The sequence below is a fragment of the Melanostigma gelatinosum genome (genome assembly GCF_949748355.1).
Source record: "Melanostigma gelatinosum genome assembly, chromosome: 10".
Taxonomy (NCBI): Eukaryota; Metazoa; Chordata; class Actinopteri; order Perciformes; family Zoarcidae; genus Melanostigma; species Melanostigma gelatinosum.
In genome coordinates, this window is record NC_136643.1 from 691,637 (window position 1) to 713,701 (window position 22,065).

General features: G+C 38.6%; 1 protein-coding gene across 1 annotated transcript in view; it reads left to right on the forward strand.

Annotated features, from left to right (window-relative positions):
* itgb2 (integrin, beta 2) overlaps positions 1–15,080 on the forward strand; it is a 40,526-nt gene extending 25,446 nt beyond the window's left edge. The window contains exons 13-16 of the mRNA XM_079277052.1: positions 7,412–7,631; positions 7,762–7,973; positions 9,905–10,071; positions 14,532–15,080. Of these exons, the coding sequence (XP_079133178.1) occupies positions 7,412–7,631; positions 7,762–7,973; positions 9,905–10,071; positions 14,532–14,597 (665 nt within the window). The 3' untranslated portion in view covers positions 14,598–15,080. The remainder of the gene's footprint in view (positions 1–7,411; positions 7,632–7,761; positions 7,974–9,904; positions 10,072–14,531) is intronic.
* The last annotated feature ends 6,985 nt before the right edge of the window (positions 15,081–22,065 follow it).

Here is a 22,065-nt window from a genome sequence, read left to right on the forward strand (position 1 = left end):
AGTGGTGATCACTGTGTGTCTTTATTAGTTATTATATTATTAGTTACTGTTATTAAGTACAGTGATGATCACTGTGTGTCTTTATTAGTTATTATATTATTAGTTACTGTTATTAAGTACAGTGGTGATCACTGTGTGTCTTTATTAGTTATTATATTATTAGTTACTGTTATTAAGTACAGTGATGATCACTGTGTGTCTTTATTAGTTATTATATTATTAGTTACTGTTATTAAGTACAGTGATGATCACTGTGTGTCTTTATTAGTTATTATATTATTAGTTACTGTTATTAAGTACAGTGGTGATCACTGTGTGTCTTTATTAGTTATTATATTGTTAGTTACTGTTATTAAGTACAGTGGTGATCACTGTGTGTCTTTATTAGTTATTATATTATTAGTTACTGTTATTAAGTACAGTGATGATCACTGTGTATCTTTATTAGTTATTATATTATTAGTTACTGTTATTCAGTACAGTGGTGATCACTGTGTGTCTTTATTAGTTATTATGTTATTAGTTACTGTTATTAAGTACAGTGGTGATCACTGTGTGTCTATTAGTTATTATATTATTAGTTACTGTTATTAAGTACAGTGATGATCACTGTGTCTTTATTAGTTATTATATTATTAGTTACTGTTATTAAGTACAGTGGTGATCACTGTGTGTCTTTATTAGTTATTATATTATTAGTTACTGTTATTCAGTACAGTGGTGATCACTGTGTGTCTTTATTAGTTATTATGTTATTAGTTACTGTTATTAAGTACAGTGGTGATCACTGTGTGTCTATTAGTTATTATATTATTAGTTACTGTTATTAAGTACAGTGATGATCACTGTGTGTCTTTATTAGTTATTATATTATTAGTTACTGTTATTAAGTACAGTGATGATCACTGTGTGTCTTTATTAGTTATTATATTATTAGTTACTGTTATTAAGTACAGTGATGATCACTGTGTGTCTTTATTAGTTATTATATTATTAGTTACTGTTATTAAGTACAGTGGTGATCACCGTGTCTTTATTAGTTATTATGTTATTAGTTACTATTATTAAGTACAGTGGTGATCACTGTGTGTCTTAGTTATTATATTATTAGTTACTGTTATTAAGTACAGTGGTGATCACTGTGTGTCTTTATTAGTTATTAGTGTTATTAGTTGCTGTTATTAAGTACAGTGGTGATCACTGTGTGTCTTTATTAGTTATTATATTATTAGTTACTGTTATTCAGTACAGTGGTGATCACTGTGTCTTTATTTGTTATTATATTATTAATTACTGTTATTAAGTACAGTGATGATCACTGTGTGTCTTTATTAGTTATTATATTATTAGTTACTGTTATTAAGTACAGTGGTGATCACTGTGTGTCTTTATCAGTTATTAGTATTATTAGTTACTGTTATTAAGTACAGTGGTGATCACTGTGTGTCTTTATTAGTTATTATATTATTAGTTACTGTTATTAAGTACAGTGGTGATCACTGTGTGTCTTTATTAGTTATTATATTATTAGTTACTGTTATTAAGTACAGTGGTGATCACTGTGTCTTTATTTGTTATTATATTATTAGTTACTGTTATTAAGTACAGTGATGATCACTGTGTGTCTTTATTAGTTATTATATTATTAGTTACTGTTATTAAGTACAGTGGTGATCACTGTGTGTCTTTATCAGTTATTAGTATTATTAGTTACTGTTATTAAGTACAGTGGTGATCACTGTGTGTCTTTATTAGTTATTATATTATTAGTTACTGTTATTAAGTACAGTGGTGATCACTGTGTGTCTTTATTAGTTATTATGTTATTAGTTACTGTTATTAAGTACAGTGGTGATCACTGTGTGTCTATTAGTTATTATATTGTTAGTTACTGTTATTAAGTACAGTGGTGATCACTGTGTGTCTTTATTAGTTATTATATTATTAGTTACTGTTATTAAGTACAGTGGTGATCACTGTGTGTCTTTATTAGTTATTATGTTATTAGTTACTGTTATTAAGTACAGTGGTGATCACTGTGTGTCTATTAGTTATTATATTGTTAGTTACTGTTATTAAGTACAGTGGTGATCACTGTGTGTCTTTATTAGTTATTATATTATTAGTTACTGTTATTAAGTACAGTGGTGATCACTGTGTGTCTTTATTAGTTATTATATTATTAGTTACTGTTATTAAGTACAGTGGTGATCACTGTGTGTCTTTATTAGTTATTATATTGTTAGTTACTGTTATTAAGTACAGTGGTGATCACTGTGTGTCTTTATTAGTTATTATATTATTAGTTACTGTTATTAAGTACAGTGATGATCACTGTGTGTCTTTATTAGTTATTATATTATTAGTTACTGTTATTCAGTACAGTGGTGATCACTGTGTGTCTTTATTAGTTATTATGTTATTAGTTACTGTTATTAAGTACAGTGGTGATCACTGTGTGTCTATTAGTTATTATATTATTAGTTACTGTTATTAAGTACAGTGATGATCACTGTGTCTTTATTAGTTATTATATTATTAGTTACTGTTATTAAGTACAGTGGTGATCACTGTGTGTCTTTATTAGTTATTATGTTATTAGTTACTGTTATTAAGTACAGTGGTGATCACTGTGTGTCTATTAGTTATTATATTGTTAGTTACTGTTATTAAGTACAGTGGTGATCACTGTGTGTCTTTATTAGTTATTATATTATTAGTTACTGTTATTAAGTACAGTGGTGATCACTGTGTGTCTTTATTAGTTATTATATTGTTAGTTACTGTTATTAAGTACAGTGGTGATCACTGTGTGTCTTTATTAGTTATTATATTATTAGTTACTGTTATTAAGTACAGTGATGATCACTGTGTGTCTTTATTAGTTATTATATTATTAGTTACTGTTATTCAGTACAGTGGTGATCACTGTGTGTCTTTATTAGTTATTATGTTATTAGTTACTGTTATTAAGTACAGTGGTGATCACTGTGTGTCTATTAGTTATTATATTATTAGTTACTGTTATTAAGTACAGTGATGATCACTGTGTCTTTATTAGTTATTATATTATTAGTTACTGTTATTAAGTACAGTGGTGATCACTGTGTGTCTTTATTAGTTATTATATTATTAGTTGCTGTTATTAAGTACAGTGGTGATCACTGTGCGTCTTTATTAGTTATTATATTATTAGTTACTGTTATTAAGTACAGTGGTGATCACTGTGTGTCTTTATTAGTTATTATATTATTAGTTACTGTTATTAAGTACAGTGGTGATCACTGTGTGTCTTTATTAGTTATTATATTATTAGTTACTGTTATTAAGTACAGTGGTGATCACTGTGTGTCTTTATTAGTTATTATATTATTAGTTACTGTTATTCAGTACAGTGGTGATCACTGTGTGTCTTTATTAGTTATTATATTATTAGTTACTGTTATTAAGTACAGTGGTGATCACTGTGTGTCTTTATTAGTTATTATATTATTAGTTACTGTTATTATGTACAGTGGTGATCACTGTGTGTCTTTATTAGTTATTATATTATTAGTTACTGTTATTAAGTACAGTGGTGATCACTGTGTGTCTTTATTAGTTATTATATTATTAGTTACTGTTATTAAGTACAGTGGTGATCACTGTGTGTCTTTATTAGTTATTATATTATTAGTTACTGTTATTAAGTACAGTGGTGATCACTGTGTGTCTTTATTAGTTATTATATTATTAGTTACTGTTATTAAGTACAGTGGTGATCACTGTGTGTCTTTATTAGTTATTATATTATTAGTTGCTGTTATTAAGTACAGTGGTGATCACTGTGTGTCTTTATTAGTTATTATATTATTAGTTACTGTTATTAAGTACAGTGGTGATCACTGTGTGTCTTTATTAGTTATTATATTATTAGTTACTGTTATTAAGTACAGTGGTGATCACTGTGTGTCTTTATTAGTTATTATATTATTAGTTACTGTTATTAAGTACAGTGATGATCACTGTGTGTCTTTATTAGTTATTATATTATTAGTTACTGTTATTAAGTACAGTGATGATCACTGTGTGTCTTTATTAGTTATTATATTATTAGTTACTGTTATTAAGTACAGTGGTGATCACTGTGTCTTTATTAGTTATTATGTTATTAGTTACTATTATTAAGTACAGTGGTGATCACTGTGTGTCTTAGTTATTATATTATTAGTTACTGTTATTAAGTACAGTGGTGATCACTGTGTGTCTTTATTAGTTATTAGTGTTATTAGTTGCTGTTATTAAGTACAGTGGTGATCACTGTGTGTCTTTATTAGTTATTATATTATTAGTTACTGTTATTCAGTACAGTGGTGATCACTGTGTCTTTATTTGTTATTATATTATTAATTACTGTTATTAAGTACAGTGATGATCACTGTGTGTCTTTATTAGTTATTATATTATTAGTTACTGTTATTAAGTACAGTGGTGATCACTGTGTGTCTTTATCAGTTATTAGTATTATTAGTTACTGTTATTAAGTACAGTGGTGATCACTGTGTGTCTTTATTAGTTATTATATTATTAGTTACTGTTATTAAGTACAGTGGTGATCACTGTGTGTCTTTATTAGTTATTATATTATTAGTTACTGTTATTAAGTACAGTGGTGATCACTGTGTCTTTATTTGTTATTATATTATTAGTTACTGTTATTAAGTACAGTGATGATCACTGTGTGTCTTTATTAGTTATTATATTATTAGTTACTGTTATTAAGTACAGTGGTGATCACTGTGTGTCTTTATCAGTTATTAGTATTATTAGTTACTGTTATTAAGTACAGTGGTGATCACTGTGTGTCTTTATTAGTTATTATATTATTAGTTACTGTTATTAAGTACAGTGGTGATCACTGTGTGTGTTTATTAGTTATTATATTATTAGTTACTGTTATTAAGTACAGTGGTGATCACTGTGTGTCTTTATTAGTTATTATATTATTAGTTGCTGTTATTAAGTACAGTGGTGATCACTGTGCGTCTTTATTAGTTATTATATTATTAGTTACTGTTATTAAGTACAGTGGTGATCACTGTGTGTCTTTATTAGTTATTATATTATTAGTTACTGTTATTAAGTACAGTGGTGATCACTGTGTGTCTTTATTAGTTATTATATTATTAGTTACTGTTATTAAGTACAGTGGTGATCACTGTGTGTCTTTATTAGTTATTATATTATTAGTTACTGTTATTCAGTACAGTGGTGATCACTGTGTGTCTTTATTAGTTATTATATTATTAGTTACTGTTATTAAGTACAGTGGTGATCACTGTGTGTCTTTATTAGTTATTATATTATTAGTTACTGTTATTATGTACAGTGGTGATCACTGTGTGTCTTTATTAGTTATTATATTATTAGTTACTGTTATTAAGTACAGTGGTGATCACTGTGTGTCTTTATTAGTTATTATATTATTAGTTACTGTTATTAAGTACAGTGGTGATCACTGTGTGTCTTTATTAGTTATTATATTATTAGTTACTGTTATTAAGTACAGTGGTGATCACTGTCTTTATTCGTTATTATATTATTAGTTACTGTTATTAAGTACAGTGGTGATCACTGTGTGTCTTTATTAGTTATTATATTATTAGTTGCTGTTATTAAGTACAGTGGTGATCACTGTGTGTCTTTATTAGTTATTATATTATTAGTTACTGTTATTAAGTACAGTGGTGATCACTGTGTGTCTTTATTAGTTATTATATTATTAGTTACTGTTATTAAGTACAGTGATGATCACTGTGTGTCTTTATTAGTTATTATATTATTAGTTACTGTTATTAAGTACAGTGGTGATCACTGTGTGTCTTTATTAGTTATTATATTATTAGTTACTGTTATTAAGTACAGTGGTGATCACTGTGTGTCTTTATTAGTTATTATATTATTAGTTACTGTTATTAAGTACAGTGGTGATCACTGTGTGTCTTTATTAGTTATTATATTATTAGTTACTGTTATTAAGTACAGTGATGATCACTGTGTGTCTTTATTAGTTATTATATTATTAGTTACTGTTATTAAGTACAGTGGTGATCACTGTGTGTCTTTATTAGTTATTATATTATTAGTTACTGTTATTAAGTACAGTGGTGATCACTGTGTGTCTTTATTAGTTATTATATTATTAGTTACTGTTATTAAGTACAGTGATGATCACTGTGTGTCTTTATTAGTTATTATATTATTAGTTACTGTTATTAAGTACAGTGGTGATCACTGTGTGTCTTTATTAGTTATTATATTATTAGTTACTGTTATTAAGTACAGTGGTGATCACTGTGTGTCTTTATTAGTTATATTATTAGTTACTGTTATTAAGTACAGTGGTGATCACTGTGTGTCTTTATTAGTTATATTATTAGTTACTGTTATTAAGTACAGTGGTGATCACTGTGTCTTTATCAGTTATTCGTATTATTAGTTACTGTTATTAAGTACAGTGATCATGTGAACAGACACAAACTCATCAAAAGTCTCTCCAGCTGTTAAAGCCGACTGACAGCTGATCCTCCGTCATCAGAAACAGACGTCGCTTCACGTGACGCTTCAGAGGAAAGTACGTCTCATGTCTCCTAAAACATATTTCCTCGTTCCTCTCTCCTCGTATGGTTTCCTCCATGCATCCGTGGTGGGAGGGACTAAGACGCAAGGAAAGGACCCAAGTGAGGGAAATGGGGATGACATTAAGAGACTTGGGATGTACCCCAGGACAGCAGAGCAGGACTGTTGAGCTGTGAGATGTGAAAGTCAAATCATAAGACGAATTCCAAAAGAGAAAAATGTCCAGAGAGACCAGAGTCATTAGACTGACTGGACAAACACTAATTTCTCTTTTTTGAAGATGAGAAAAATATAATATTGTGGATTTTTCACTTCACCCTGAATGAACTGCATTTAAAGCTGTAGGGCAATTCAGTGAAAATTATTTTTCTAAAATTAATTTCGTTACGTAATTTATTTTTTAATCCAGTCGTTATTTATTATATATATATATATATATAATTTGGGTCGTGGGTCGCGGCTTGTCATTAAGGAGCTTGCCATTAAGGGCTGATGGTGGGTCCCGCAGCCAGACCAGTTGAGAACCACTGCTGTACAGAATGTAAAGCCCTCAGAGGCCAATTTGTGCTATTGAGTGATACATATATAATTGAATTGAACAGATAAACAACTCATTCGTTCCTCTTCCAAGCTTTCTGCCTTTGTTGTGTTTTTTTCCGATACTTGGCATTAATTCCTGAGGTTGTTTACAACCATCGCCCAGTGGGAATGCAGGATATGTGGTCCACACAAATGTGTGGTTTAAAGCAAGTATAGCATTCTTACTCTCCTCTCTGTTCCTCACAACTTGTAGGGACCGGTAGGTGTAACTGTGGCAAATGTGAATGCTATGGAGGCTATGAGGGCTCAGCCTGTCAGTGTCAGGTGTCTGAGGATGGCTGTCAAACCCTGAACAACACCGTTTGCTACGGCAGAGGGACCTGCAAGTGTAACCGCTGTGAGTGTGAGGAGGGATACCAGCAACCACGATGCCAGACATGCCTCGGCTGCACTGACCCTTGCCAGACCAAACTGTAAGGAGTCCAAACTACTACTTAACTTTTACTGTCTTATTATTGAAGGGTTGACTCACCAAATTACAAAAAGGACTCATAAATCAACAAAGTAGCTCCACTACTGACCTGCTATTAACCTTGTTTTCAGGAATTGCATTGAATGCCTCGGCTTTGGCTCAGGTCCCTTTAAAAAAAACTGCAGTGTGGCTTGCCAGAGCATTGATCATGTTATGGTAGATCAGTCCACCATACAAAGCAAGAAGTGCCATCAAAAGGGCTCAGACGGCTGCTGGATCAAATTTAATCTGGACCAGTTGTTCGGAGTGGATAACTACAAGGCTGAAATTCTGAAACAGAGAGGTAAGCTGCTGATGAAATACAGAAAACTCTTCAGAGCTGTCAAACTCTTACATTTATGAACAATGTATTTGTTTCAATGCAGTTTTCAGTGGTTCTGGTATTTGGAAACATTAAACAGGACTTGTTAGAGCTGTTGGCTACTTAAGCAGGTATGATGTTGATCATGTTCACACATGCTAACATTTACTAATTACAGGCGGCAGCCTGTTCTGAAGAGTAAAGCCAATGCTGAAGTGTCTTACACCTGCATTGCATTCTCTCTAATGTCCACCAGGGGGCGACGCCTCTGGTTGTATAGAAGTCTATGAGAAAATGACTCTACTTCTCTCTTGATTTATTACCTCAGTGTTTCAAGTCTTCTTCAATCCAGCATGATGTTCATTAAGTAAATTAGAAAGAATATAATTTATACTATCTTTAAGGGGGAAATGTTTCTCTGCATTTGACCCATCCCTGTATATAGGGAGCAGTGGGCTGCCAATGACAGGAGCCCGGGGAGCCGGGGGTTCAGTGTATTGCTCAGGTACACTTCGACACGTCCCAGTCGGGGATGGAACCGTTGACCTTCCTGTTCCCAGACGACCTCTTAACCCAGTGCGCCACGGTCGCCCCTAAAAATGATGGTCCATTTAGAGTCAAATAGACCATGAAGCAGGGTGTGCTTTCTGGGTGGGGCTACACAGTGATTGACAGGTTACTAGCAGAGACATATACAGTGTCTCTTTGTCACTCCTCCACAGTCCAAATTTGGTCACTAACTTTCAATGGTTGCAAGATGGTAATGGCCAAAAAGTCGAACTCGAGGCTTCAAACGGCAGTCCACAAACCAATGGGAGACGTCACAATGTCGACGTCCACTTTTTATATTCAGTGTATGACTAATTAGCACCAAACACAAAGTACAGCTGAGGCTATTGGGAAGTATTGGGCACAGTATAATGTTCACCTGATGATGGAGCTAGATGACAGTTCAGAGAATCGAAAATCAATGTTTGAACCAAATTGCACAGCAACTCGTTGCTGCTGAGGACAGGTAGACCGTATGGGAATCACCAGAGGTCCCGCGATACGATATTATCACGATACTGCGATATTCTGAGTATTGCGATAACATAGGCCTATATTGGGATTTATTACTTTTTTCAACTTCAAATGATGTCCCCAAAGGAAAACTGTGTCAACATGTTTTATCTAATAAGATAAAGTTGTCAGTCTGTTCATCTCACTTCAATCATTTTTATTGCAGCAGAATATGATCGTCAAGCAGACAGACTGACCAACAATGTCATGAATGTTGCATGAACCTGACAAACTGAACTGTTTGTATCACTACATAGTCCAACCTAACTAAATGCAAACATGTGGACTCAGTATATGAACTATGACTTATATAAGTAGGATATTAGAGTTATATAACTCAGTATAACTTGTGATGCGTGGACGTGGAGGCAGAGAGACAGTGATGCGCTGCACTCTCCCCATGAGCCGGCTACTGTTGGCAGGTTTACCCCCGTTGTGAGGCCAGATGTCTTCATCTTTGTTTTGACCAACTTCCTACCAATCACGCTGACCCGGGACCTTTGCTGACCTCACCAGAAAACAACTCAGCACCATCTAGTGGACTGAGAGTAATTGATTTGATTTTTCTAGTAATTTAAATTTTAAATTTTTTTAATAGTTTATAGAATAAAAGATCGATACTTGGCATCCGTGTATCGATCGCAAAATATCGCGATACTATGCTGTATCGATTTTTTCCCCCACCCCTAGTAGACCAACGGACCAACAGGCAGACCAAAATTGCCATTGCGAGAGCCGCACCACTCGCCTACATACACATCAAACATACAACTTTGTCCTTTTCATTCTTTTTTATAGTCAAGCAGTTTGGAAAGGAGTAAAACTTTGTGTTTTCATCCCTCTTCCTCCAGACTGTCCAGAACCACCCAGCATCATAGCTATCATTGGAGGCTCTATTGCATCTGTGGCTCTCATTGGCATCTTGTTGCTGATGCTGATCAAGCTACTTCTCCACATAAAGGACCTGAAAGAGTTCAGGAAATTTGAAAATGAAAAGAAGAAATCCAAGTGGGCGGAGGTGAGATTTATTTTAATGTCATTTTTTACAATCACTACCTAGAAAAATAAAATCTAGAAATAATCACAAGAGCTTTTATGGTGTTGATATTTTGCCACTTTTAGCGTGAACGGATCCCGTCCTGGGGAAAACAGGACAGGCTTGCGCACCTAACACGATGGTTACTCCTTAGGGTTGTCCTTCCCGCGTGAGTTAGGCTGTTCTACTTCCCGCTCAGGGGGCAAGACCCCTAAGGGTCTATTAAAGAATTCTGATTCTGATTCTGAAGAAGTCTCTCTCTTTAAACCGGGGTGTCTCATTTTTATTAAAGAAATATATCCCATCTCTAGAGATGGGGGGAAAAAGCTGAATCTGTTTTTCTGTTTCTTTTATCCTACTCTGATTCTAGTACCTCCCCTAATCACATGCGTCACACATACAGGAGGCATCTTGTGCCAGAGTTAACAACAGAATGTAACTGGTTGTAACTGGTTTGGTCCGGATAGAACCAAAGCACTATTCAAGGCTAAAGTGACTATGTTACATAAAGTGTTTAAGCAGGCTATATGTTTCTATCACCTCTATCATGAAATAAGTTTCTATTTTAAATCACATCTAATATGAAATAAAACTGTTTATGTTAAATCACACTTATCATGCGATAAAACAGTTTATATTTTACAATGGTTGTAAAAAGTAAACAACTTCTATGTTGTGACAGTTATAAAAGGTGAACAAACTATATGTTTGTGATGGTTATATTTTTATGCTTTCATATCTTTCTACGATCTCACAACACACTTTCTCAAGTTTTGTGCTGTCAGATTTGATTGGCAAGCTACATGATTCATTCTCTAGAAAAACGTTCAGTTCCTTTGCATGTTATCCTCTGCTATCACTGTGTGAGTGTGCAGAATGGGTCAAGGATAAGACTAAAGACTAAGTCCATTACCATTTACCATTTGGTAATGAAGGCTTCTCGAGATATGTGAAGGACACACACGCAGACAGACAGACAAGAGATTCCTTGCTTTATAGTTAGATATTAAGTGAAACAATACGTGCCTTGAGGCAGTGATTAGTATCTCATCTTTTGCTTATTTACACCCCCGGTGTGTGAAGGAGAGGTACCGCAGGTCCTTCCTTCCTGCCGCTCACTAAAAATCTGTGCAGTAGAAATACACCGTGCAATAAAAATTATTCTGTTTGTACATATAATATTTCTAGTTATATTATAGTTATTGTGGATTTCTTTACTTTTTTACTTTGTGAATATTCTTTACTATATATTACTTATTTACTTATTTATAATACTTGTTTTGATCTTGTTTTTTACTATATCTCTTGTTTGCACTATCCACTATGCTGCTGTAATCCTGTTAATTTGTGTTGAAATGTTACATATTACCAGAGGTTAAATTGGGATTTGTTATGTGGTGGGGGGATCCTGCCCTCAGATTTATGCTCTCTGGTACCTTACATAAAAAAGATTCAAAGTACATATCTTTCAGTCCTTCACATAAATTAAGATGTTTTACGATAGAGTATATTACTAGCAGCATGAAAAGTAATTGAATTAAGCTCCACCTTTAAAGTGATGAACACATGAATGCATGTGTTGGAGCCATAATGAGCTAAGGTCATGGTTAAAGCTAAAGAAAGGTAACTGAGACAATCACCATTCCTACGTTGATGATTGCCTGAAGTCAGTGGTCACAGTAGTACAAGCTATTATGCCGTTCAGGGACTTCAGAGATGAATGCGCCCAGGGAGGCTTCTTATTAACCAAATGGGTCAGTAACAGCAAATATCCCTGTACATCACACAGCCAAACTACTCAAAGATCTGGACTTGGGATGGGATTATTTTACCTTTAAGGTCACAATCAAGAACAGAGTCCTTACCTGAAGAGGTATCCTCTCTATCTAAGATCCATTCGGATTCCTTTCCCCATTCATACTAAAACCAAAGCAAATCCTCCAAGAACTCTGTAGAGTGAAGTGTTGAAGGGATGAAATCATTGCAGAAGAATTTTCAAAGCAATGGCGGCAATAGATCGCAGAGTTGGAACAGCGAAGCAGTTTTAAAGTGGACAGTTGAATGAAACCTGAAAATGTTGGCCCCATCAGAAATGCAGAGCTCCATCACTTCTCTGACGTAAGTGAGCACGGTCATGGCACTGTTAGCTATCTCTGATTCACAAATAGTATGAGTATGAGAAATGTCCATGTTGGATTTGTTTTGGGAAAATCCAGAGTGACTCCACACAAACAGATTGCAATCCCCAGGTTGGAGCTTGCCAAAGCAACACTCACAGTAAAAGTGGACAGGATGTTGTAAAGGGAGTTGGAGTGGAACTGAAGGACTCTACTTTTTGGACGGATAGCACGTCTGTACTGGGATATATCCACAATCAGACAAAAAGTTTCCCTACTTTCGTGACCAAGAGAGTTCCAGTGATCCATGGCCAATCTTAAGAGAAGCAATGGGGGCAAGTGAGCTCCAAGGACAACCAAGCTGATGACACATCACATGGGACTTCACACTTGAAACCCTCCTGAAGTCATCATGATGGCTGAAGGGTCCTTAGTATTAGGAAAGGGAGGAAACTGATTGACTGATTGGCCAGAGATCCTTATGAAACTGGGCCGAATTTCACAAGTTGATCCAAAGGTAAATAAAGATGTTTCTGCTTACAGTGTGAGCATCAGGAAGAGAAATTCTAAAAGCAAATTGGTTGAGTATTACTCGTTTCATTCATTCATCTATTAGTTGCTTTAAGACAGGGACAGTGTACAATAATAACAATGTGTTGCACCAGATAGAGCGCAATTCAAATTTGTATCTGTTGTCCCTGGGTATGTATAAAATGCACATAAAACAATGTAAAAGTGATAAATAAACATTTATAGATACACATATAAGACATATAGCAGACCTTAATGACAAATAACATGAAAATGATAAATCCACTTTAATAAATACAGATATAGGAGATATATCAGACCATAATGACAATACAACAAATAAAAAACAAGGTGGAGAACATGGAGAACAAAACGCTGTTCAATGGTTCAACCAGATTGACAGCTGAAAGACACAAAGATCCTCTGAGCAAGAATTGAATAAGAAGAGAAGAAACCAGCAGTCATTGGTCAAAGAAACTTGAATGGGAACAGCTTCCTGTTTCACAATAAAAGCAGCCTTGAACAAGCCGGAATTGACTTTACCAAAAGCTCTTCTTCAGACTTCACAATAGAAATAGGTTAGTCTGTAGGGGTGTAACGGTTCACAAAATTCTCAGTTCGGTTTAATATGATACAGTGGTGCCACGGTTCGGTACGTTTTCAATACAGCAAAAAAGCAGAAATGCCAAATCCTCACTGGGGAGACTCTCAAGGTCTGAAGAACATGGCTCTTCATCTCCATTCAGTTAGTCATGTAGCTTTGTGTATCCGTCTGTTATCAGAGGAACAGCGGGTGCTTCGGACATTTGATTCTCTGTTTGGGCTTTTGTTTTCTTTTACAAAGCAGGAATTATGGTTTGTAGCTGGTTTCTATGGTTTCTATGTAGCTACCTAGGCTGCGGGGAGAGTTTGTAGCGTGTGTGCTGCTGTTGGTTTTCCTGGTAAACTAGTTTAGCGTAGCGTGTAGAATGTTGTTCTTCCGTGGTGGGAGTGTCAGACTACACATTGTCTGTTACGTGGTGGGAGTGTCATGTTGAGTACAGTGGATCCAACGATATATATTTCTCACAATTTAAACTTCTGCATTTTCCAAATGCAATAGTATTATTCAAACGTATTGTTCGGTTCTTAGTCCGTACCAAACCGTGAGCCTCGTACCGAACGGTTCAATACAAATGCGTGTATTGTTACCCCTATCTGTCTGGGTTTACAACTGTTGGAATATCAGGTGAACTAATCAAAGTTTAAACCTCTTCAATCAATATTTACAGTTTAACAATGAAAATAATTCAACATCAAGTTCAATCGGATTATCCCTGTCATGTGACACTGTGGGGAAGATTGAATCATTTCATTCTTCTTCTTTTCGGGATAAAACTATTTTGAATATCAATACAACTTTTGGTGTCTGAATGACACTTATCTCTGTTAAATAGTTATTATTTAAGGAAAGAAGATTTACCAGCTGATTCTGGTTCTTTTGAAGGGCAATGTAACTTGCTGCAAACTAAAACTAGGCTTTTATTTGAAATTGCCTTTATGAGAGACCAGCCTTTGCTTGTGCCCGACACCAGCCGCTTGTATTTGAGACTCTGCCATCACTTGAATACCGGCTGTGTATTTGTGAGTGAGTGAATTTATAGTACTTCTACATTGGGGAGATTAACACATCTGTCGAGCATCAATGATCATGTGTTTTTGTGATGTTTTGCTTGTTCCATCTCACCTGAAGACAATATCATAATAACATCATAGATGAAAATAAACTAATCCTTGTGATTTCTGTGTTGCCAGGCTGACAACCCACTGTTCCAGAATGCCACCACCACTGTGACCAACCCAACCTTCACTGGAGAATGAGGATTAGTGCTGAACTGCTGCTATTTACTCAACACGATTGCAATTGCATTGTTATTATTTACTTATGATTGAAAAAATATGCATATTTTTGCTCATTGCTTATTATATTTACATGTAAAATATAGTCATGTATGTTGCTCATAATATATACAATAGGAGAGTAGGACAGAGAATGGGCAAAATGTAATGAAGTGTGATGTCTAACTTATACTTCTGCAAAAAAGCTTGCTCACAGCTGGTCTAGGTGATCAGGCATTATATACATATACTGGATCCATCATTTTGAGGGCAGTAGCTCAGTCCAATGGGACTTGGTTTGGGAACTCGGTTTAGACTGGTAGAGAGGTGCCAGTTGGCACTGGGCACTGCTGTGGTATTCCTGAGCAAGGAACCAGCCGCTGCTCCTAATGTTAGGATAGGTTACATTTGACTGCGTGCTGTGCTGTTCACAATACAATGTGTGACAATAAAGGTTGATTTACATTTATAGTTGAAAGACATTTTCTGAAATGTATGTCTGTGAAATCCAACTTCAGTTGGAAAAATGGAAAATGAATGACCAAAATTAAACATATTCACAGTTTGTTATTTTAAATGTTCTATAGACTAAGATTTAAATCTGCAGTAAATCTAATATTCCCTTTCCTTTTAGCTTTAGTTTGGTCTTTAAGAAAATGTTTTAGTGTTTTGGATGTGAATGGCAACACAATTAGTTTTCAATGGAATAGAATAGAGCCACAGCTACGGTTATTATTCGTTTCTAAGGGTGTAATAATACACGTATTCGTATTAAACCGTTCGGTACGAGGATTACGAACCGAGCAATATGTTTGAATAATACTAGTGCATTTGGAAAATGCAGAAGCGTAAATTGTGGGAAATATAATATTTTCGGTGGACTGCGCTCCACCGAAAAACAGCTGAGACTACGCTAAACTAGCTTAACGGGAAAACAACCGCGGCAAACCTCGCGATGACGGGATGCTTCGTCATTAACGGACAAGTCAAAATCAATGTAATTAACACAATGACAAGAACAAACTCACAAGAACCAGTCACATTTATTTATACGACAACAAAGCAACAAATCAATCCAGCAACACTGCGTCGCTAAAACACATATTCATCCGCACACTGAAGAGCACGAGCCATTCAAATATGATTCACATCAGAGGGAACAATATTCACCATATCATAAAAACGACACCATAGAAAATCTAACAGTAACGCTACTGCAGATGCAAAAACACAAAATTAAGTCAGTAAAAAGTAAAATGTATTTGTAGAGCGCTTCTCACAGACAAAAGTCACAAAGTGCTTTAATAGAGCAGAAATTACAAGCATATGTGACGATAGTGCCAAAAATGTACATACAGACAAAAAAAATAAAATTAAAATATAGTTTAAAAGCAGGTCTAGGACACGGGTTTTACCCAAACGGCAGTTTAAAAAGGTGTGTTTTGAGCCTGTTTCTAAAAGTGTTCACACAATATGTGAGGTGTAGAGGTGCAAGCAGAGCATTCCATAGCCTCGGAGCTACTGCCTCAAATGCTCGGTCACCACGGGTCTTAAATCGTGTGCGTGGGACAGACAGAAGACCTAACATGTCTGACCTGAGAGCGTGGGCGGGTGAATATGGGTGAAGTAGTTCAGTCACATATGTAGGAGTCTGACCGTGTAGTGCTCTGTAAGTGAGGGTGAGAATTTTGAAGTGTATCCTAGATGCTACAGGAAGCACTTCACTTACCACAGCTGCCGTTCACTTAATAAATCCTGTTATGCCCGTTGCCCCCAAATTTGGGGGCTCTCGGTACCAGAGGGGGTAGCATATACCGTCGAAAATAATGCACTCTCCCCAGAGCGAATATAATGCATGTATATACCTGTTGGGATCTAAAGGAGCGTGTTTGGGTTATCAGCATTTAAGAAACTGAATTCTTGACATCAATAGAATTATTGATGTATGTAACAATTATTAATGATTATTAATATAAACGGGGCACCACCCTGCGAACAGGGACCAATAACCAAACGATAAAACTAAGTCTCATAATTAGTAGTCACTCATAATGTCAATAGTCTGCGTATGACTATACATTCAGTGACAGTGAAGGGTTTTAAGTTCGAGCACCGGCTACTACATACAGTCTTATCAAATACATATGCACAAGTAATCACAGACGACTGCTCCTGAAAGTATAACAGAGTTTATTGAATCAAAATAATAAATGATCAAATCAATTAATATTGCAACCAACAAACGTTATCATACAATTTTATATGCCTAAACTAAAGAATGAATAAAGTGGATGAGGGTGTATGTCTGTGTGTGTATGTGTATGTGTGTGTGTGGGTGAACAGGAAGGAGTCTTACAGCTACGCTAAAGACTACAAAGATGGCGGCGTCGAGTGACGCTGGCCAAAGGGGAGGGGCCTTAAGAACTACAGCTAAAAACTACAAAGATGGCGGAGTCGAGGGACCCGGACAAAATGGCAGAATGGGGCTGCTGTATGTAATTCACGTGTGCCTGGGCAGCACGTGATGTGAGGCGATCGTTTCAATGGGGTTTCTCCCGGGGCAGAGAGAAGAAAGAGAGAGCAAAGGTGGGGGTCATGAATCAAGCTTCTGCGTGCTGTCCGCGTTGTAGTGATAATGGGGGTGTCTGGCGTATCGTACATAACGTGCCGTTGTCGGTAGAACTGCCAGCAGTTATGTACGATAGCCGAGATTCCACACTTCACTCACAGAGCTGATTTAATGAGCAGAGAATACTACACGAAGTGTAGTAAAACCAATGAAAAGAAATCAAATAAATCCAAGCAAACAGTCACAGTTAATACACGAATACAGCGGAGCTTCTCTCGTCCGCGAGGAGTTCCGTAATGATTGCGTAATACCTCAATATCACGCGACAGTCTTAAACACACAAAAACACGGGAATATCAACATATAAATGAATGGCCTGAATTAAACTTACGTTAATTTAAGCTAAGCTATGCCCAAATGCCAAGAATCTTACTTGTAGATGCTTCGTTGCAACGTGGAAGTGTTTGTGGCAAAGCTGTCCGTTTTCCTCGTCGGGAAGGGGGACAGGGGGGAGCTTGCGGGTCGGCGCGGCTTTGCAGCGGGCGCTGTGTGTCGCGCGGCGGTGAGCTGGCGCGGCTTCGGTCCGTTAGCGTGGCTCTGGAGCAAACGCAGGTCCGGTCTGTACTCGCTGCAGGGAGAACAGTTAACTTCGGATGAGACGACGTGTCTGCGCGTCTTGCCGGGAATCCTCGGTCACGAGAGGAGCGAGGCTTCGTCGGGCTCCTCTGTGCCGGTTTGTGCACAAAATAAAAAGAAACAAAAAGCACTGAACGAATGCTGATGCAGATTCGTTATCGCGGGCTGTTTCGTCCAGCGAAATGGCTCGTGACCTGACAGGGTTTGATGAGGGTTCGAGGGGGTGTTGCTTCCTCGTGGCCAGCGTTGCGCTGGCGGGGAAAGTTGGTTCTTCTGTGGCCTGGACGGGGGGTGTCCGAGCGAAGAGCCTTGTGTGCCTCCTGTTACCCCGGAGGGAGAGTTGGAAAAAGCTTTGAGGTGGGGGCAGCAGAGAGTTTTATAGAACATCGGCTGAACCACAGGGGTCCTCGGGTCTCTTGGCTCTCGGCCAATGAGATTGCCGCGGTTACCATGGTTATTTGGGGGGGGGGGAATTCACACCTTAGTGTGAAATCCCTTTGCTCTTATCAACTACAAATCAGGATGAGACCTTTGCTTGACAAAGTGAAGGCCTGATTTCTTTGTCCACAGCACATGTTTAAGCCACATGGTCAGAGCCCAACATCCCCCCTTTGTTCTGAAGAGCGAGATGTTGGCTTCGGCCTTTAGAGCAAACCAAGGGCTGGCATGTGCATCCATGTGGTGGGGAAACCTGAAGAGGTGAGACAGTCCAAGTGTTCCTGAGACCAAAAGCAGTGGTTAAAACAGGCAGTGTTCATTGTTCATAGAGTTCAAGGTTCATAATGGTCAAGTTCATGGTGTTCAAGTTCAGAGTTCATTGGCCATAGTGGTCAAGTTCAGAGTTCATTGGCATCTGGGCAGATGACTAAGGTGGCATCTGGGCAGATGACTTTAACTACTTCTACCTACATCTACTATCATACACAATTCAAATCATAGGTGAGCAAAACATTATTCCCAAATAATTCAATCGCTATTATGATGTTGTGATAATCTAGCATTGCGGCACAGTGTCAAAGAAAGTAACAACCCAAATAAACAAAACAAAAGAGAGAGAAGGAAAGAATAGAAAGACAAGAAGCAGGTGAGGGGCAAACAGTGGTTACTGGTTCAACTCCTAGACAGGACTGGAGTCCGTCGGCGGAGCAGTCGTAGGTTGGCTACGTGGTGTTATGAATAGGAGGGAATCCAGTTTGTCTGTCGCTTCTGGATCTATTAGTACATGATATGTGCGTCTATCTCTCTCTGATCGGTAGATTTAGAGCGAGTCCTGTGTCTAAGTTTTGGAATCTATCGATATTGGAGTTGCGTTGCCAAGACTATAGGCCAGAGGTACCTGTGAGGGTTGCATAACAGTAGTGGTAGCAGATTTACAGATTTCTTAGCACGGCTAGTGTGACTAGCTAGGCTGGTCTTTCGCTGCTCCAGCTGTTGACAGCTGAGCCTTCTCGGATGAGGTCCTGGGTTAAATCTGACTGCTACGGCAGAGGTTATGTCTTCTCTGGTTACTTCTGGTAGAGTCTATAAAGCATGCAAAGGGTTCTCTATGAGAGTGGAGCATCAGTTTACAGTCACAATGGTTTGTCAGGTCATGCAACTGTTCTGGTTGAAGTTGGCTGTGTTAGCGGTTAGTGCATGTCTACAGGGTGAGTTGAAGCATGCAGTTAAACGTTAGTAGTCAATAGTAAGCTGCCATTCTGCCGGTTGGTTTCGGCACTGGCGAGATTAGAGTGTACTTCCTGTGAAGTACATCTCTCTAAGTTTCTGTTGTCAGAGATCCCACCCCCCTCGCGCTGTTTGAGTGGCGAGGGCAGATATCCCACGTTACCGTCAGCACTCAGGGAAACGTCGCGAACAGTTTCACTCTGGAGTGTGTCATGACGGGCTGGTGATATCTCCCTCCCCCCACCCTCCTAATTAGAGATGGAGACAGGTCCGGCGCACAGGTCAAGTTCAGTTACCTACGGCACTGGCGACTTGACAGGCCCGGGCGATGACTCGGCTGAAAGAAGGCGGTGGCTTCGTTGAACAAGCTGGAGGTGGCTCATGCTGACAGAGCAGGAGAAGAAGGCTTAGTTGACGAAAGATCTTACGAGCTACTCGAAAAGGTGCTCGAAGGGCCTCTAAGGTTGTGGCACCCTAGAGGTGTATGCGAAAAGGTGGGGGAACACATGAGGCTCGTTTCTGACCCGGAGTCGGGTAGAGCAAGAGTGTTATGACCCCCCCAGTAGGACTGAAGAATATGTATAGATTTATACATAACGGGCATTGCCTTTGCGAACAAGGTCGCCCAAGAAGGTTGAAGAACGAGGTGCGAAATGGGAGTGGTTGTTTCCGGAAGTGTGCTGAGTTCTCTTCCCCCCCCCCTACCATGTCGACTTGGCAGCAGGGGGAAAGGTCACTTGGCTTAGTCAGGTGGGCTGCGAGTCAGCGTTACCTGATGGGTTGCCCTTGAGGGTGTCTTTCACCCCCCTGGTTCCGTTGGTCTTTCGACCGCCAGGGTCGTCTGTTCCTCGGGGGTGACCAGGGCTCGCTAGGCCAAGTCCTCTCGTCGTCTTCCGACGCTAGGTCGGAGTCGCTCGACTGTTGGATGCCTAAGACTATGGCGGTGTCTTCGTACCGATTTGTCGGCCGTCCGCGTGTCTCCCATGCAAGTTGCGCGTACTTCCTAATCTCTGGCATGGTGAGGTTACTCGTTCTGCAGTGCATGGTAACATCGTATCTCACGTTGTCGTGGAGATTGTGCAAGAATAGCGACTTGAAGGCATGGTCTTCTTCTAGACCTGGGGCGTTACGTCCTTGGAAGTACGCAGATCTCAAGCGCCTGAAATAGTCTCTCGGAGACTCTAGCCTTTCCTGGGAAATGGCAAAGGCGCCGAGGGTGGCAGAAGCTGGGTTGGTGTACAGGGAGTACTCCTCCCTAAGGGCGTGACAAAGGGATGAATAGCAGTCGCGGATGCTCGGCTGGAGCGTTTCAATGAAAACGTGGACGCTTCGCGCAGTGGTTTTCCACACTAGCTTTAGCTTTTCGCGCGATGAGTCGAGGAGGCAGCGATCGATCTCCCTAAGGTAGTCATCGATGCTCGAGTCGTGATTATCGGGATTGAAGCGCTCTACGTCTTTTGCCAGAGACTCAATCTGTCGAGTACGCAGGCCTCCAAGGTTGATGGGGCCTGGGCCGTCCGAGTCTCCATACTCGCGATGGTGGTAACGACTATCATCCTCCCTCCCTGAGGGGGATGGGGTCAGTTCTTGTTGTGCGCGTGAACCGCGTGGAGGATTGCGTTCGCCTGAGGTGGTTTTGAAGCAACCTGGGCCGACTAGGACCTGGTGTTGGTCCTCTCTCCTCCTGGTTGGGGATGTCGCGTTCAAGAAATGCAAGGTGGTTCGGGTCTCGGGGAATGAGGGAGCCGAGACCAAGAAATGACTGGGCTGAAAGGCTCGATAGGGGGTAGCAGTACCTACCGGGGTTGCTGGAACACCTTGAAGCGCTTTCAGTTTGTCATCACTCTCTGATGCTTTAGAGAGTTCTAGGTTGACCTCTCTGAGGTCACTGCGCAGGCTACTATTTTCTGACTGTAGGGCTCTACAGTCACGTGACAACTCCTGAACCTCTGTTCGGAGTGTCCAGATCTCGCATTGCTGCTCGTCGCTCTGTGCCCGGGTTCGGGCAGCTTGCAGCTGCATTTCCTGATGGTAGATGAGCAGTATTTCGCCGATTACGTCCTGAATCAGGCGCTCTCTGTTACCTGCTGGGTTATTTACATAAGCCACCAGCTGCTCTAATTGCTCGTCGCATAGGACAGCAGTGTATTTTGCAAAGTACTCTCTTTCCTTTGCTGTGAGTCCGAGGACATCAGCCACCGCATCTCGTAATGCGGTGTCTTCTGGAGCTACAGCTCCAGGAATGGGGGATTTCTCGTCACTCATTCTCTCTAATGAGCACGACTCCCAGTAGTTGTTAATTCCCTAGTGTTAGAACGGAAACTGTTAGTGTTTACGGTTCTCAGTGAAATGTCTAGTTCTGTAACTTAGGATTTCTACTGTTAGATGTTAATTACTGTTAGTGGTACGGTTCATGCAGGCGCACAGTGAAATGTCTAGCTCTGTGACTTACGTTTCTACTGTTGCTGCTCTGAGGTATCACTACTGCTTTGCAGCCAGAGGTGCGAAAATGCTAATGTGGTTTAGCACTTTGGGCCTGTGACAGCTGTGTGTAACTTCTTTGGAGGGATTTAAGAAGAC